The 17,552-nt window shown below is 56.4% G+C and overlaps 1 protein-coding gene across 7 annotated transcripts; it reads right to left on the bottom strand.

Annotated features, from left to right (window-relative positions):
* Positions 1 to 2,299: 2,299 nt before the first annotated feature.
* On the bottom strand, positions 2,300 to 16,720 carry THBS3 (thrombospondin 3; the record flags this gene model as incomplete). Of its 7 annotated transcripts, none has more annotated exons than XM_080691857.1 (23): positions 2,300 to 2,358; positions 2,443 to 2,582; positions 3,418 to 3,590; positions 3,733 to 3,929; positions 4,050 to 4,098; positions 4,209 to 4,387; positions 4,508 to 4,701; positions 4,934 to 4,982; positions 6,997 to 7,125; positions 7,428 to 7,587; positions 9,426 to 9,533; positions 9,616 to 9,726; positions 9,917 to 10,069; positions 10,383 to 10,460; positions 10,674 to 10,814; positions 11,112 to 11,260; positions 11,376 to 11,427; positions 11,513 to 11,595; positions 11,804 to 11,830; positions 14,014 to 14,116; positions 14,205 to 14,461; positions 15,390 to 15,596; positions 16,642 to 16,720. In XM_080691857.1, the coding sequence occupies 23 exons, from the start codon at positions 16,718 to 16,720 to the stop codon at positions 2,300 to 2,302; spliced, it is 2,877 nt and encodes a 958-aa protein (XP_080547983.1). The 7 variants fall into 7 exon arrangements, with proteins under 7 accessions (XP_080547983.1, XP_080547984.1, XP_080547989.1 ...); XM_080691858.1 differs by having other exon boundaries at positions 4,934 to 4,986; positions 7,007 to 7,125; XM_080691863.1 differs by lacking the exon at positions 16,642 to 16,720 and adding an exon at positions 15,814 to 16,050 and having other exon boundaries at positions 4,934 to 4,986; positions 7,007 to 7,125.
* Between the last annotated feature and the right edge of the window lie 832 nt (positions 16,721 to 17,552).

Raw genomic sequence — 17,552 nt, 5'->3', positions numbered from 1 at the left:
GGCGTCGGAGGAAGTGGTGCGAATTGGGTGGGTCCTGAAGTATGTGGAAGGGGCGTCAGGAATGTGGCCGTGACTCCGGAATGCGGAGGGGCGGCAGGTGTGCGCGGCTGTGTGCTTAGGGGGCGGGACGAGGTGCGGCAAAATGATGGAATTTGGGGTGCAGAGCGCTCCGTGGAGGGCAGCGCGGTGGCCGTCTGGGACAGGTAGCACAAACTGGAGGCCGCGATCGTGTGTGAAGGGGTATGGATTTTGTAGAACCGAAAGGGATTTTGTTTTGGGGTTTGGGTTTTTTTTCTTCTTAATATTTTTATGTTGCTTTTGGTAATGGGGATTGAACACTGGGCAGGGGGGACAGTCTACCTCCAAGCTACACCTCTAGCCCTATTGTGTGTAGATGTGTGTATATATACGTATATATATTTACATGTACATATATACACATGTACACATATACTATATATATTGTGTATGTATATATGTATATATGTGTGTGTGTATATATATATATATATATATATATATATATATATATATATATATATCCCATGAACATTCTACCTCTGAGTTATATCCCCAGCCGTGTGTGTGTTATTCTTATTATTTTGGTGGTGGTACTGGGGTTCCTGGAAGCCCTTCTACCTCCGGGCTCCCAGACCTATTTTATATTTTTATTTGGAAACAGGGTCTCTTAAACCAGCGTGCCTGGCTTCGAACCTGCGAGATCCTCCCGTCTCCACCTCCCAAGCCCGGGGATTACAGGCGTGCGCCACCACGCCCGGCTTATTTTTTATTCTTTATTTGAAACAGGGTCTCACTAAGTTCTAGAGGGCCTCGCACGTAGCTGAGACTGGTTGGGAGTCTCTGACCATCCTGTCCCAACCTCCCAAGGACTAGGATTTACAAACTTGGGCCGCCTAGCCTGGCTTATTCTTTTTTTATTTTTGCGGCACTGGGGATGGAACCTAGGGCCATTCTACCTTCGTGCTACACCCCCAGTCCTATTTTTTATTCTTTATTTTGAAACTGGGTCTGAGTTGCGGAAAAGGGCCTCGCTTGGTTGCTGGGGCTGGCCTTGAACCTGCGATCCTCTTGTCTCAGCCCCCCAAGCACTGGGATCACAAACTGCGCCCCACGCCGGGCTTGGAGAGCCACTCTGAAGGCTGGAGACCTCTCAGGGCAGGGAGGTCGGTGGGTTTAGGGCGTCGGCCTGGGTCGGGGGGCGGCCTAGGTCCCAACAAGTGCAGATCGGAAACCAAGACTTTAAAAACGCTGGCGGGGGGCGGAGGGGGCGCGGGCCGGCCGGAGGCGGGAAGGCCCCGCTCCAGAAAGTGCGAGCGTCTAGGTGGGCGGCCCCGGGCGCCAACTCCCGCGTTGCCAGGCAACAGCCATTCAGTTCGGTTGCCGGGACACGCGTCGCCATGGCGACGGCTCCGCGCCGCCCGGTCTGAGTATTTAAAGAGCAGGCGCGCGCGCCGCCCGGGCGGCGGAAAGTGGCGTTCCGGGGCGCCGCGGCTTCTCCTTCTCCCTCGCCCTCCCCCTTGCCCCCCTTCGCCCTTCCCGGCGCCATGGCTCCGGCCTGCCTCTAAGGTGAACCCAGGTCCCTGCGCGGCCCCGTCCCAGGGCCGGCTGGCTTCTGGCGGTGGGGAGCGGGATCCCGGGCCCCGGGCGGGCGGGAGGGACGGGATGCGGTGCAGTGTTGTTATTTCCCCGGCCAATATTGCACTCGTCCCGGCCTCCGGCCCCCTCGGCCCCCCGGTCCCCCCTCACCCCCGGCGGGGCAGCCCCCGCCCTCCCGGCTTTCGATCCCGCTGCTCTAGGATAGACTGGAATGTCGCCGCGGCCACCGTGAGTAAGTGGGCTGGGAGGACTTTAGCCATCCTCGGGACAGCTCCTCGGCCTCCACTTAACCCCACCCGGCACCTTCCCCACGCGCGCCCCAGCTCCCCGAACTTTCCCTGTCTCCCGGCCACCAGCTCTGCGCCCTTACCCCCTCAGCTCCCTTCCAGTGCCCCGCCCTGTCCCGAAAAGCCCTAAAATAAGCAATTGCACTGGCTTAGAAAACAACCGGAACTTTATGGCAATATGCTGTTACCTTTCTTGGGGTTAGTACCTGAGTAACACCCCCTTGAAAATTCCCCAACCCCTAAACAGCGGGGTCACTACCCTCTGGGGCCGAACTCCTGCTGGGTGCCAGAGGAGGGCCAGTGTTGGGCTGAGGGGCTGTAGTTTAAACCCTGGGGTCTCCAGGATGGACCCCAAGGCCAGAGGGTCTAAAATCAGGAGTCCGGGAGCCACCTCCTCACACCCTTCCTTGGAGCAGCTGCCTTCGGAATGGCTCAAAGTCCTCGGGCACTGTGTCTGCGGGGAAAGTGCAGGGTCAGCGGCCGCCCGCGGCTCTCCTGGGCCGTGTGAGGGGTCAGGTTACTATCACTACAGCCTCACCATTGCAGCGATACTGGAGATTGGACCAAATGATGTTTTCTTGGGAGAAGCAGAATACACCGAGACGCCCCCCTCGCATGGACGTGTCAATGATCACCCCGGAATCCGCCACTAGCTGGGGACCCTCATAGAGCTTCACCCTGCCCAGGATAGGGGCGTTCACTGGTGGTAAGGTGCCCGTGGGCGCTGTGCCACCGGGCCCCAGCATGCTCATCCCAGCCCCCCTCGAGCTCACCAGGCCTGAGAGAGGGGGGAGGGAAGGAGAGGGGAGGGGGGGTGCTTTCTCAGGCCAGGGGCCCCTAGCTCTTTGTCCGGCTCCTTTTGCATCTCAAAGCACCAGCCGCATTCCAAGCGAGGATTGGGTTGCCATGACGATGAGCACAATGGGCTGGGGGGTGAAGTCACCCGCTTCCCAGGCTCTAGTCCACCCCCCTTTATCCCCTGCCCTGGCGCCCCACAGCCCCAGGCACCTTAAAGGAGAACCAACCCAGGCCCCTGCCCTCCAGGCTCTCGGCCTTGGGTAGTCCAGCCTCTAAGCCGACCCACTTCCCCTCCCTCCCCAAGCCATCGCCACCAGCTAGGGACACTTGAGGGAAAAACGCAAAGCAGTGACACCAAGCTGGGCTGTGCTGTTAGGGCCTCTGTGCGCCTGTGAAGTCTGTAAGCCGTGAACCCTTCCAGGTTAGCAGCTGATGAAGCAGTTCCGGGCTGGACCACATAAGTGGCTGGAGGAGACCGGCCTGGGTTTGGAGGCGCCTGAGCAGGGCATCCAGCTCAATGCCCTTGTTTTATAGAAAGGGCACAGATACAGAGGACCACAGGTGTCTGTGCCCAGAAGGAGATGAGGGAAGCGGCCAAGGTCCCAGCCTCTGGAACCAAGGATGGAGCCAACCAGAGGGCGCTGGTGGGTTCAGTGAGAGGGGAAGGACAGGCCCAGCCTGGAGTCCCCCAGGAGGACGCAGCCTCTCTCCTCACCGGATGTAGCCAACTTGAGGCCGGTGCAGCAGCTGCCAGCGATAGGACGTCTTGTCACGCCAGCCCACATTGCGTGGGTCCGTCCACAGCAGCCGGACCTGGTCAGGGGTGTGGCCGGTGTGCCACAGGGCGTTCCGGAGGTGCTCCCCAGGGCCAGACACAGATGTTACTGCCTGGGTGTCATTGGCAAAAAACGGTGGGTCAACGAGGTCAGTAAGGGATTCTCAGGCCCGCCTGCAGGCCCCCAGCCCAGCAGCAGGAGAGGCCCTGGGGTTGCAAGGGGTGCGCTTTGGCAAGGGCCCTCGGCTAGGGTACCTTGAGCTGCAGCCCAGGCTGGGCCACGGCCCGGAAAGGCGTGGCCTGCCAGTACGTCTGCTCCGTCTGCTTCCACATGACCACGTAGAAGCGGCCACTGTCCTGGTAACTGAAGAGAAAACCTGCGTAGTCGTCATCTGTCACCGTGTTCACGTGGAAAGTGCCTTCAAAGTCCACTCCGTTGAAGGCTGTGTATCCTGCGGGGGGCTTGAAGTCAGGGGCAGCCTGGCCTGCCCCGGGGTGGGGGGGCCATGCCCATCCTCCCCACCCCCCGCCCCTGGAGTATCCTTCCACGGAACTGACTGTCCCTGACTTACCAACTGCCAGGCCGGGGTCACTGTTCATGGTCTGGACGATTTCCATGCCCTGGGGTTGTTCAGTAAAGAAAAGAGCCCCGATCCAGGTGCGCCGCCCCACCCGGGCCCCACCTGGTGGTCTGCTATGATGGCTCCTGGCCAGCCCGCCACCCTCAGTACCTGATTGAGTACGACCCAGTTTGGGTCAATCTGAGCATCACCCTCAGGATCCAGGACGACGGTCTGGTAGGCCCGAAAGTCCGTGAGGGTGACCTCTGCGCTCTCGGGACACACGTCCAGGGGGTCGATCACGGCGTCATTGTCAAAGTCGTCCTCACACACGTCACCGACGCCATTGCCTGGGTGGAGGGGGCGAGACTGGGGGCTCAAGACGCCCTGGCCACCGCCAGCGGCCAGCGCTGTCTGCCTCCCTAGATCGAAGGCCCAACCAGTTCGACCTCCGTGGGCCCCAGCCTTACCGTCCGAGTCCTTCTGATTGGGGTTGGGGACCAGGCGACAGTTATCAGGCCCAGGCGGCACGTAATCCGGGACACCGTCGTTGTCGTCGTCCACGTCACACTCGTCTCCGAGGCCGTCGTTGTCAGAGTCCAGCTGCGAGCTATTCGGCAGCTGTGGGCAGTTGTCCTTGGTGTCCTGATGCCCGTCCCCATCACTGCTCAGAAGAACGGGCACCAGGTAGAGGGTGTCAGGGTCCCGTCCTTCCCCTGCCCTCCAGGCCCTGCCGCCAGCGCCCCAGGCCAAAGCCCGGCGGCAAAAGGAGGGCAAACTGAAGCTTCCTGCTTGACAGTGGTAAGAAGTGAAGATTAAATCGCAGAGGGAATTGAGACCGGAGGGAAGAGAGTAAAACACCTGGAGGAGGATGCGCCTCCTGGCTGCGAACTTACCTGTCTTCATTTGTGTCGCACACATCCCCCACCAGGTCACTGTCTGCATCTGTCTGAGAGAGGGGCCTGATCTCACCATCTTTTTTTTTTTTTTTTTTTTTTTGGTGCTGGGAATTGAACCCGGGCATTCTACCTCCAAGATATACCCTCAGCCCTATTTTATGTATGTTTTTATTTTTTCCACTTTTTCTTTCTTTCTTTCTTTCTTTCTTTTTTTTTTTTTTTGCAGTAATGGGGATTGAATCCAGAGGCATTCTACCCCTGAGCTATATTCCCAACCCTATTCTTTTTTTTTTTTTTTTTTTTTTTTTTTGCAGGTCTGGGGATGGAACCCAGAGGCATTTGACCTCTGAGATATACCCCCTGCCCTATTTTTTATTCTTTATTTTGAAAGAGGGTCTCACTGAGTTGTGGAGGGCCTAAGTAGCTGAGGCTGTCCGAGAACCGCGATCCTCTGGTCTCGGCCTCCCGAATGCTGGGATTACTAGTGTGCGCCACCACACCCGGCCTGTTCTTTATTTTGAAACGGTCTAAGTTGTGGAGGGCCTCACAAGTTGCTGAGGCTGGCTTTGAACCTATGATCCTCCTGTGTTAGCCTCCTAAGTACTGCATTATAAGCCCACCACCAGGCTAGACTTCACTTTTTTATTTATTTTGGGCCTGAGAGTTGAGCTCAGAGGCCTTCTACCTCTAAGCAACACCCTTAGCCCTTTTTTTTTTTTTTTTTTTTTTTTTTTTTTTTTGGTAGTACTGAGGATGGAAACCAGGGGCATTCTACCTCTGAGCTACACACCCTGCCCTATTTTTTTTAATTCTATTTTGAAACAGAGTCTTACTGAGTTACAGAGGGCCTCACCAAATAGCTGAGGCTGTCCCCAAACTGCGATGCTCCTGTCTCAGTCCCCTAAATGCTAAGATTACAAGTGTGTGCCACCACACCCGGCTTATTCTTTATTTTTTTATTTTTTGCGGTACTGGGGATGGAACCCAGGGGCATTCTACCTCTAAGTAACACCCCCCAGCCCTATTTTTTATTCTTTATTTTGAAACAGGCCCTCACTAAGTAGCTGAGGCTGTCCTCAAACTGCGATCCTCCTGTCACAGCCTCTCAAATGCTGGGATGACAAGTGTGTGCCACCATCCCCGGCTATTATTCTTTATTTTGAAATAGGGTCTCAGCCGGGCGTGGTGGCGCATGCTTGTAATCCCAGCATTCAGGAGGATGAGACCAGAGGATCACAGTTCGCGGACATCCTCAGCTACATAGTGAGGTCCTCAGCAACTCTGTGAGACCCTGTTTTTTTTTGTGTGTGTGTGGTACTGGGAGTGGAACCCAGAGGTTTTCTACCTCCAGGCTATACTCACAGACCTATTTTCTATTTTATTTGGAAACAGGGTTTCACTAAGTTGCTGAGAGCCTCACTAAGTAGCTGAGGCTGGCTTCGAGCCTGTGCGATCCTCCTGTCTCAGCCTCCCAAGCGCGGGGATTACAAGCGTGAGCCACCACGCCTGGCTTAGTGAGACCCAGTTTCAAATTAAAGAATAAAAAATAGGGCAGGGGGTGTAGCTCGGGGGTCAAAGTTCCCTGGGTTCTATTCCCAGACCAGCAAAAAAAAAAAAAAAAAGAGAAAGAAATAGGGTCTCACTAAGTTATGGAGGGCCTCACTAAGTAGCTGAGGCTGGCAGTGATTCCTTACCCTCCTGCCCCAGCCTACCAACTAGTGGGTTTGCAGGTATGCATGACGGCTCCTAACTCACTATCTCTAATTTTTTTTTTTTTAAACTGGGGATGGAACTCAGGGGGCATTCTACCTCCAAGTGACACCCTCAGCCCTATTTTTTAATTTTTTACTTTGAAACAAGGTCTCACTGAGTTACAAAGGGCCTTACTAAGTAGCTGAGGCTGTCTGTGAATGGCAATCCTGTCTCAGCCTCCCAAATGCTGGGATTAGTGTACACCACCACGCCCAGCCCTCACCATCCCCTCTTGATAACTCTGGAGAGGGTGACCCATGCCCCGGCTCAAGGCTGAGACTTCACCCATGGGCCCCAGCCCTTGCCACTCCCCTGTACCTGGGTAGGATTGCTCATCTCAGGACAGCTGTCACAAGCATCTCCCACCCCATCCTCATCCCTGTCTGTCTGGAGTGGGTTGGGGACCTTAGGGCAGTTGTCCAATCCGTTGGGGATGCCTAGGATGTAAGAGAAAAAGCAAAGTTGTCACTAGAACATGTCTCCCAATTCTAGGTCGGTGAGAGCCCTGGTCATTTCCTCATGCAGAGGACAGCTTTCTGGGAAACCCTCTTGTACCTTGGCTCCCCTTCTAGCTTACACCCCTGGGGCCTTCCTCCTCCCTCAAGTTCCTCCCTACGTGTGTTTCAGGGAATCTCCCTCACCAGAGCCAGCTACCCCAGCAGACCTCCCCAGTTCTCAGACTTCCTCCCCCTGCCCATCCCTGTGGGTCTCCCGGCCACCCCGAGCCCCAGGCCTGCACCATCCCCGTCCACGTCGTTGTCACAAGCATCTCCTTCTCCGTTGCCATCGGTGTCCCTCTGGTCGTTGTTGGGAACATTGGGGCAGTTGTCACAGGAATCACCAAATGAGTCTGTGTCTGAGTTCTGCTGGTCCTTGTTGGGGAACAGCCGGCAGTTGTCCTAGGTGAAGGGGAGGGAGAAGAAAGGTCAGGGTCTTGGTCGACGGTCACCACCCTGTGACAGTACCTCTGCCTGCTGCGGTCCTCCCCACATAGCCTCCCTGGAGTCTGCCTCTGTCCTGGGCACCAGGTTTCAGCCTCCCTAATTTGAAATAGTGTGGCCCTTTTCCTAGAGAACTGCCGAGTGCCAAGCAGAGGCAGGATTATAAAATGAAGCCAGGTAGCCATAGTGGCACATGTTTGTAATCCCAGTACCTAGGAGGCTGAGATAGGAGGATCACAGGTTCAAGGACAGCCTTGGGAAATAGTGAGACTCAGCAACCTAGAGAGACCCTGCTTAAAAATAAAAAATAGAAGCCGGGCGTGGTGGCGCACGCTTGTAATCCCTGCACTCGGGAGGCAGAGACAGGAGGATCACGCAGGTTCAAAGCCAGCTGCGCGCTTTGGCTTAGGAGACCCTGTTTCCAAATAAAAATGTAAAAATAGGTCTGGGAGTATAGCCCGGAGGTAGAAGGGTTTCCGGGAACCCCAGTACCACAAATAAATTAATTAATAATAGAACCGGGCATGATGGTGAACGCTTGTAATCCCAGCATTCGGGAGGCTGAGACCGGAGGATCCCGGTTCGCGGACAGCCTCAGCTTCTTAGTGAGGCCCTCTGCAACTCAGTGAGACCCGGCTTCAAAATAAAAGAATAAGATGCCGGGCGTGGCAGCTCATGCTCGTAATCCCCGCGCTTGGGAGGTGGACACAGAAGGATAGCACAGATTCGAAGCCAGCCGCACTGGTTTAAGAGACCCTGTTTCCAAATAAAAATATATATATTTTTAAAAAATAGCCAGGCATGGTGGCGCACGCTTGTAATCCCAGCATTCGGGAGGCTGAGACCGGAGGATCGCGGTTCTCGGACAGCCTCAGCTACTTAGTGAGGCCCTCTGGAACTCAGTGAGACCCGGTTTCAAAATAAAGAATAAAAAGTAGGGCAGGGGGTGTAGCTCAGAGGTCAAATGCCCCTGGGTTCCATCCCCAAACCCGCAAAATAAATAAATAAATAAATAAATAAATAAATTTAAAATATGAATCTGGGAGTGTAGCCCGGAGGTAGAAGGGTTTTCAGGAACCCCAGTACCACTAAAAAATAAGTAAATAAAAATTTTAAAATGAAAGAATAAAAATTAGGGCAGGGGGTGTAGCTCAGAGGTCAAATGCCCCTGGGTTCCATCCCCAGGCACCCCCCACACACACACACACACACACACAATAGAGCTATAGAGCTGGGTGTGGTGATGTGTGCTTGTAATCCCAGCATTTGGGAGGCTGAGATAGGAGGATACAGGTTCAAGACCAGTCTCAGCTACTTAGTAAGGCCTTTGCAACTCAGTGAGCCTCTGTTTCAAAATAAAGACAGCTGGGCATGATGGTGCACACTTGTAATCCTAGAATTTGGGAGGCTGAGACAGGACAATCATGGTTCAAGAACAGCCTCAGCTACTTACTTAGTGAGGTCTTTTGCAATTAAGTAAGACCCTGTTTCAAAATTAAGAGTAAAAAATAGGGCTGGCGGTGTAGCTCAGAGGTGGAAGGCCCCTGGGTTCCATCCGCAGTACCGCAAAGAAAAAAAAGAAAGAAAAAGAAAAAATAGGGCTGGGGGTGTAGCTCAGAGGTTACAAGGCTTCAGAGTTAAATCTCTCCTGCCACAAAAAAATAAAATAGGGCTGGGGGTGTAGCTCAGGGTTAGAATGCCCCTGGTTCCATCCCTAGGACTAAAGTTAAAACGAGGCCAAAGAGACAAGAGCAGGAGAGCATGGTGGCCGCATCGGAGGCAGGGTCTGGAGCCACCTCGACGTTCTTAATCCCGTCCCCATCCGCGTCTTCGTCACACTGGTCCCCCACGCCGTCATTATCAGCATCTTCCTGCCCAGAGTTGGGTGTCAAAAGGCAGTTGTCCTGGGGCGCAAGGGGGTAGAGGATGCGTGAGTCCCTGCCCTCGCCTGCGGCCCCTCCGCTAGCCGCCCATGGCCCCCGGCACCTGCTGACAGTGTCTGTTGTTATCCATGCAGGGCAGGGCCTGGTCCGGGTAGCCGTCGATGTCCGTGTCAGGCCCACACACGTTCCCGTTCCCTGCCCAGCCCACATTACACTGGGCCAACACAGATGGCAGGCGTTAGTTTCCACACTCCCTTTCCCGGGGGTTTCTTCTCCCTACTAGCCTGTCCCGACCCCAGACCCGTCTCCCTCTCCCACAGAGGCCCCCCAGCCCAAGCCAAAATCACATCTGCTAGCGATAGCTCTTTCCTGGATTCCTCCTTGCAAGCCCCACGCTGGCTCACCTGGCAGGACACCGCACCATTCCGTTCAAAGAGACAGTGAGCATGGACGTGGCAGGGGCTGTGGGCGGGGCTGTGGCAGGTCCTGGCTGGGAGGCAGCCCTGGCTCTGGTTGCCCAGGAAACCCAGGCGGCAGGGACCACACTTGAAAGACCCCTAAGAGTGCAGAGTGGAGTCAGAAAGGAGGGCTTGCCTGCCAGGTGCCTGGACCAGTACCACGCCGCCGGCGGATGCAGGACGTGCCCAGGTCTCCTGTTGATTCTCAGGACAGCTTTTCAAAGTAGCTGGCCCTGGTTTCCAAATGAGGGGGCTGAGGCTCAAAAAGGCTAAACCTACCGGAGTTCCCAGCTGGGTCCCTGTGAGCACCTACTCTGTGGGGCGCTAGGGCATGATGGAGGGGCAGTGGGACATTCAGAGAGGGCGACCGAGCCTTCCCACCCTCGGACCCCGCGCAGGGTGCTTGGCTCACCACGGTGTTGGTGCAGACAGAGTTGGGGTCACAGCCACCGTTGTTGCCGTCGTTGCATTCATCGATGTCGTTGCAGACCTGCAAGGGCAGACTCTGGGTGGAACCAGGCCAAGGTGCGTGTGTGGGGTCTCCGCAGACACAAGAGTGCGCCCTGCTGTGGCCTTGTCTGAGAGCATCCGTAAGCCCAGAACCAAAGCTGATGCAAAACCAGCCTCACCCAGTTATCACACAGGGTCCTGTGTCCAACCCAGATGCCCCGACCTCTACAGGGCCAAGATCCCTTGTCCTGACCTGCTTGCTGGCCCGGGCATAGTCGATGCCCACACCAGACACTTGGGTGCCCTTGTACCCTCGTGGGCAGGCCTCACAGTGGAAGCCAGGCATGGTGTTGATGCAGCTGGAGCCCGGGAAACAGGGGTCGGCGTGTGCACACTGGGGACCAGAGGAGAAGGCAGGGTCAGGGTCCCCCTGGGAACCTGAGTCCTGTGACCCCAGGACCATACTCCTGTTTCCATGCTGCAGCTCTCCCGCCTGACCTCAGGATGCTCCTGACCCATGCCAGCCTCCCTCTGGGTTGCCCTGCTCCCTGCCCGGCCTCCCTCCCACCTCTGCTCTGCTGGTCTCTGAGCGCTCCTAACTGCCTGATTCCTCTGCTTGCAACCCCATCTCCGCACGCTCAGGTGCCCTGGACGCCCCCGCCCATGATCTGCACCCTATGGGTGCGCCCACCTCATCGATGTCCTCACAGTGCGTGCCGTTGCCCTGGAGGCCGGGGGGACAGGGCCCGCAGCGGTAGCCAGGGTACTCGTACACTTCCATGCAGTCCACGCCTCGGAAGCAGGGGCTGGGGGCGCAGTGGGAACGCTGCTCGTGGAAGCCTGGGGGTGGGGAGAGTCAGAGCCACCCGAGGTCACCATCCCACCCACTGGCAGGGGCCGCCCAGCCCAGGCCCTGCGGCGTGCCCTCTGGAGCCCTCCCGGCCGCCCCACTCACCGCACACCTGACACTCCATGATTGTGTTTCGGATTAGGGACATTTCCTTTACCTGAAGGACGCGGACAACGGGTCAGCTCCCGGCATCTGCCACCCCACCCCGGGACCAGTTGCACCCCTGGCCGGCCCGCCCAAACCTGGTCTCGGATATCGTCCCGCAGCTCCGCCAGGATCTGGTTGAAGAGGGTGAGTTGGGTGACCAGCGCCTTGGTCTGCTCCCCTGTCAGGGCCCAGGTGTAGAGAGGCTCAGAACCGGGTTGCCAGCCCTGGAGCCTCCTTGGGCAAGAAGCCAGCACCTGCCACCACTGCCCACCTCTGCCTTTAACCCCCCTCCAAGTCACAGCCGACGGAAGATGACTTCGTTCCGGGCAGCAGCTGAAGCCCAGGGCCTGCCCCCGCCCGTCACCACCGCCTCATGGCCCGCTCACCTAGAATGGACTGCAGGGCGCTGGCCACTAGAGAGAAAAAGAAGACCTGGTCAGGAGCAGCTGGGGAGGGAGGAGGGAGGGCCAGGGCTGCACCCTCAGAATAAAGGTGAGCTGCTGCGTGGCGGGGGCAGAGCTGAGCAACACCAGGCTGGGTTTTGGTTTTGGCAGTACCAGGATGGAACCCGGGGCCTCGTACATGACGGGCCAGCGTGTCGCCCTTGAGCCACGTCCCCAGGTGGCATGAGGTCTTACCACTGGGCCAGGGACTCTGTAAGAGGAGTTGTCTCATCAGAATCCAAAGCCCAGCCCGCTGTAGTGGCGCACTGCTGTAATCCCAGCCCTTGGGAGGCTGAGATAGGAGGATACGGGCTTGCAGACAGCCCCAGCTACTTAGTGAGGCCTTTGCAACTCGGTGAGACCCCGTTTCAAAATACAGAATAAAAATGGGGCTGGGGTATAGCTCAGAGGTAGAATGCCCCTGGATTCCATTCCCCAGTACTGGGGGAAAAAAAAAGAAGAAGAAGAAGAAGAAGAAGAAGCCAAAGCCCCAGTCCTGGTTTCCAGACATCCCAGTGCCAGAAGGGTGCAACATGAGAGGCCACCAAAGCAGGCGTCCCACTTCCTCCCCTCTCCCAAGCACCTCCTGAAGAGCTCTCCCTTTGAAATGTCGGGGAGAAGTGGAGTTTCCCCAGGGAAGAGCCTCTGATCATCCGATGGGCTATGCTCAGACACTGCTGGTGGCTAACAGCTACCACAGGGAGCTAAAAAGACCCAAGACAGCTGGGTACAGTGCACACATCTATAATCCCAGTACTTGGGAGGCTGACATAGGAGGATCCCAGGCTTGAGGTCAACCTCAACAACTTAATGAGACCTTGTTTCAAAAAATAAAAAAAGCCCAAGTGTGGTGGCGCACACTTGTGATCCCTGTACTTGAGAGGCTGAGAAAAGAGGATCACAGGTTTGCAGCTAGCCTCAGCAACTCAGCGAGACCCTGTTTCAATATGAATAATAAAAATATAAAAGCCGGGCGTGGTGGCGCACGCTTGTAATCCCAGCTCTTGGGAGGCTGAGACAGGAGGATCGCACAGGTTCAAAGCCAGCCTCAGCTACTTAGTGAGGCTCTCAGCGACTTAGTGAGACCCTGTTTCCAAATAAAATGGAAAATAGGTCTGGGAGTGTAGCACAAAGGTAAAAAGCCTCTGGGTTCCATCCCCAGCACCAAAATAAATAAATAAATAAATAAATACACACACACACACACACACACACACACACACACACACACATATAACTAGGAGTGTAGCGTGGAAGCATTCTACCTCCAAGTTATTCCCCTAGTTCAATCCCCAGTACTACAAAAATAAGTAAATAAATAAGTAAAAAAATAAGTAAATAAATTAATAAATAAAACAAAACAGAGTTGGAGATGTAGCTCAGAGATAGCATGTGCCTGCATTCGATCCCCAATGTCACACACACACACACACACAATCTAAAAAGACCCCCAAGCCGGGCATGGAGGCGCACGCTTGTAATCCCCGTGCTTGGGAGGCGGAGACAGGAGGATTGCGCTGGTTCGAAGCCAGCCGCGCTGGCTTGAGACCCTGTTTCCAAATAAAAATATAAAATAAGTCTGGGAATGTAGCCCGGAGGTAGAAGTATTTCCAGGAACCCCAGTACCACCAAAAAAAAAAAAAAAAAAAAAAAGACCCAAGGCTAGCATCTTAGTATTTCAGCAAAGACCAAGAAAGTAGCCAGGTGTATAATCCCAGTATTTGGGAGGCAGAAACAGGAAGAATGCAGGCTCAAGACTGGCCTCAGCAACTTATACTCTATTTCAAAATAAAAAACAAACAGGGCTGGAGGTGCAGCAGGGTCAGATGCCCCCAAAAAGCTGGGCGTGGTGGCGCATGCTTGTAACCCCTGCATTTGGGAGGCTGAGACCGGAGGATAACGGTTTGTGGCCAGCCTCAGCTACTTAGTGAGGCCTTCCGCAACTCAGTGGGACACTGTTTCAAAATAAAGAATAAAAAAAAATAGGACTGGGGGTGTTGTTTGGAGGTAGAATGCCCCTGGGTTCCATCCCCAGTACTGAAGAAAAAAAAAAAAAAAAGCCAGGCAAGCTAAAAGAACAGGTGTTATGGTCCAAAGGAGAGGGGTTACCAAGGACCATGGGACCCACCCAGCGTGAGCAAGGGGCCTGTTACCTGCACTGTGGATGGACTCATCTCCTTGGAATGGACACTCACTCAGGGCTCCAACCCGGGCCATGGACCCGCCCAGAATTATTTTCATTGATTCCACAAAACCCTGGGGAGACAGCAAGTGAGGTGGGAGGACCCGCCAGTGCCTGCCGCTGTGCCCACTCCCCACAAAACTCAGACTCCTCCCTGCTCACCTGCATCCTCAAATACGCCTTCTGCCCAGTCCTGATCTCCAGCCCGCTGACCTCCGCGGGGGGAATGGGGGCCAGGGCAGGGAGGCCGGCGTGCTGGTCGCCCAGTTTGCAGTCCACATACAGCTGCAACCCCGGGCTGGGTCGGGACGGGCCTCGCAGGCGCAGGAGGGCTGTGTGTGTGCGCCCATCGGCCAGGCCGGCTTGCTGTAGGTTCACTGCCTGCACCTTGCCGTCCTCTCGCTGATAGCGCACCAGCACTGCCCAGGAGGGGAGGTCAGTATAGGCACTGTCCTCCCTCCCCCGTGCCCAGCTGGGCTTTGGATAGAGTCTTCCGGACACCCCACCTTTGGCTTACCATCCCTAATTTAGCTGTGTATCTCATAACACCTTGCACACAGTAGGTATATGATAAATGTTTTTCAAATTAGTTTGAAGCCTAAGACTTTTTTTTTTTCTTTTGCAGTACTGGAGATGGAACCCAGGGGCATTCTACCTCCGAGCTACACCCCCAGCCCAATTTTTTATTCTTTATTTTGAAACCAGGTCTCACTGAGTTGCAAAGGGCCTCACTAAGTCCCTGAGGATGTTTGTGAACTGCGATTCTCCAGTCTCAGCCTCCCGAATGCTGGGATTACAAGCGCGTGCCACCGCGCCTGGCAGACTTTACTTTTTCTTTTGGTCCTATGGACTGAACTCAGAGGCATTCTACCTCTGAGCTATTCCCACAGCCCTATTTTATTTTTATTTGGAAACAGGGTCTCGCTAGATTAATGAGGGTCTCACTACTTGCTCTGTCCTCAAACCTGAGGTCCTCCTGTCTCAGCCTCCCACAAGTACTGGGATTATAGGCGTGTGCCACTACGCTTGGCTAAGACTAGGACTTTGTCTTCAGTTTTTCGGGTCACCCTGTCCTCTCCTAGGGTGGCAGCTGGTTCTGTGCCCACTGACCTGTCCCTGAGATATGAAGGATCTCTATCATGGCTGGGGTACAGATGCCCATTCTCCCTCCAGGTACCCCCAAGTACAACATCCTATTAGTAGGTATAGTCTCCTGACTTCCTCGCACCCTGTGCCAGGTTCCCCACTCTTCCTGGCACAGCCCGACGAGGCCATGGTCCCTGGGACTGGCCACGGAGAATAGGGGCGGCTGGGCGTGGGGATGAGAGGGTGCCGCCCACCAGTCACCTTTGTTGATCTTGCCCACGACAGAGGCCTCCAGCCACCGCGTGTTGTCTTGGCGAGAGTAGAGACCGAAGAGAACACCGCCTTGCTTGGGGGGCAGACGGAAAGTGGACAGGAGGTAGATGTCCCCAGCAGTAAGGAGTGCTGTCCGGATCTTCTCTGCCACTGCCACCATTTGCCGGGACTCGCCCACAGTCAGCAGGTCAATTACTGGCCAGGCGGGGGTTATCAGGGTCAGAGAGAAAAAAGCCAATGCCAAGGCCAGCCCTCTCCCGAGCCTCTCCCCCGCCCACCGCACCAGCACCGGGCAGTGGAAGTCACCTCGAAACTCAACGCTTTTGGTATGAAGGGACAGAAGCAGTGGGCCTTTCCTCCCGTCTTTATTGCCTATGACCTCCCTGTGGGAACCTGTAGGCCTGAGGCTCACTTGGGAATACACAAACTACCACCCCACAAACTCGAGATGCCCCCACCAGGTGGCGCAAGGGAGCCGCCGTGCAGACAGAGGCAGGAGTGGCACCTGGTGCCCAGGGCGCTCAAACGGGAGGTAACGTCTCTTCCCACAGCTGGGTTTGGCACTTTCCACACCCTGGGGCGCCTCCTCCCATCCTGGGGGCTCAGCACACTCCTCTGGATAAGGACAGCTGCCCACTGAGGGCTCCGACCCTCCCCCTGGGCTCCCTCCCCCCCCCTGCCCGGGAATGTAAGACCCAGCTCCTCTGCTCCTGTGTCCTGGCCAATCTGTGGTTTCCTCTCCAGCCAGTAAAGAATCTTCTGTGTCATCTGCTCCAGCTACCTCTCCCACACCCATGGGCTCATCCCACCACCAGACCTCCGGGAGAGCCCAGACCTCTCAGTCCCCGCCCCCACCCTGGCTTCCAGCAGCCAGGAGCCTGGGGAGACCGAAGCCCAGGGACCTACACAGTGACCCCACCTCAGGCGGCTCTCCCAGACCCTGGAGTGCCCATGGATGCTCGGACACCAGCTCTCCAGCCTGCCCTAACACCCAGCTGCCTGTCCTCTGCCTTGGCCCCGTGCCTGGCCCTGGCCAGTCCCCACAGGCTCACCGACCTCTAGCCCACTCCTCCCCCACCGGGCCATCATTTCGTCAACGCCAGGCAGTAAGAGGCTTTCCTCCAGCTCCGTTTCAGGACTCTTCCCCTCTCTGCCCTCCTTCGCATGTTCTCTCTACCTGTGCTGGGGGGTAAATAGGGAGGAGGCAGAGAGGGGTCCGAGAGCACAGACACAGGCTCACCCTGCAGATCCTGACTGGCAGACGCAAAAGCGCAGAGGAGGAGAAGAGCCAGGGCCCCCCGAAGTTCCTGTGTCTCCATGCCGTTCAGCCCGGCGCACTACCCCTGGCAGGCAGGCGGCGGGGAGGGGAAAAGGCTAGGCGGAGAAAGCCAGAGCAGGGGGCGGAGGGACGGAGGGGGGAGCTGCAGGGGGGGCAGGGGGGGTGAAACAAAGAGCTGCCAATCACCCGGAGGCATCACCAGCCTGGGAACCTGGAGCCGGGGGCACTGGGGAAGAGCCCTGGAGGCCTCCCAGCCCCCTGCCCCTCCGCAGTGGTCCTGGCCCCCAGGTGCCCCCTCTCTCCTGTCATCCCCTTGTTTGAGGCCTCAACACACAGCACAACCGAGGGCTACTGTTTTCTGGAACCCTCAATCGGGGAAGGCAGGAACCCCTGGCATGAGCAGGGCCAGACAGCGGGCAGAAAAAGATGCCAAGGGAGTGGCTGAGGCTCGCTCGCTGCAGTGCCGAGGATGCCCACATTGCTCGAAGCCTGTCGCTCTGGCCGAGCAAGTGCTCTTTATTAGGGTGAGGGGGATCCCTGACACGGGCCATTACTCCATCTTTCCTCATCCCGGGGAAGGGGGGGGCAAAACTTGGAAGTCTGGAAGCGTCGGACGGGAACTGGACGGAGAAGTCTAAAACAGCGGTCAGTGAAGTCGAAGCAAAGAAACCAGGAAAAGTAAAGCGTCGCCAGGCGTACAAATCCGGGGTGCAGCTGGGACCAGCCTGGAGAACCCCGCGGGCGCCGGCGGCGGGCCGCGACCGGATGGAGCGCGGGGTCCGGTCGCCCGAGCTCCCGTTGCTAGGCAACGGCGCGCGCCCCCTCCCCTCCCTCAGCCCGGCCTCGGCTCGGCCGCCGCCACCGCCCCTGTT

Source organism: Muscardinus avellanarius (assembly GCF_963383645.1).
Source record: "Muscardinus avellanarius genome assembly, chromosome: 3".
Lineage (NCBI taxonomy): Eukaryota > Metazoa > Chordata > Mammalia > Rodentia > Gliridae > Muscardinus > Muscardinus avellanarius.
The sequence above is the reverse complement of the archived record's forward strand: the minus strand, read 5'-3'. Positions and strand labels throughout refer to the sequence as shown.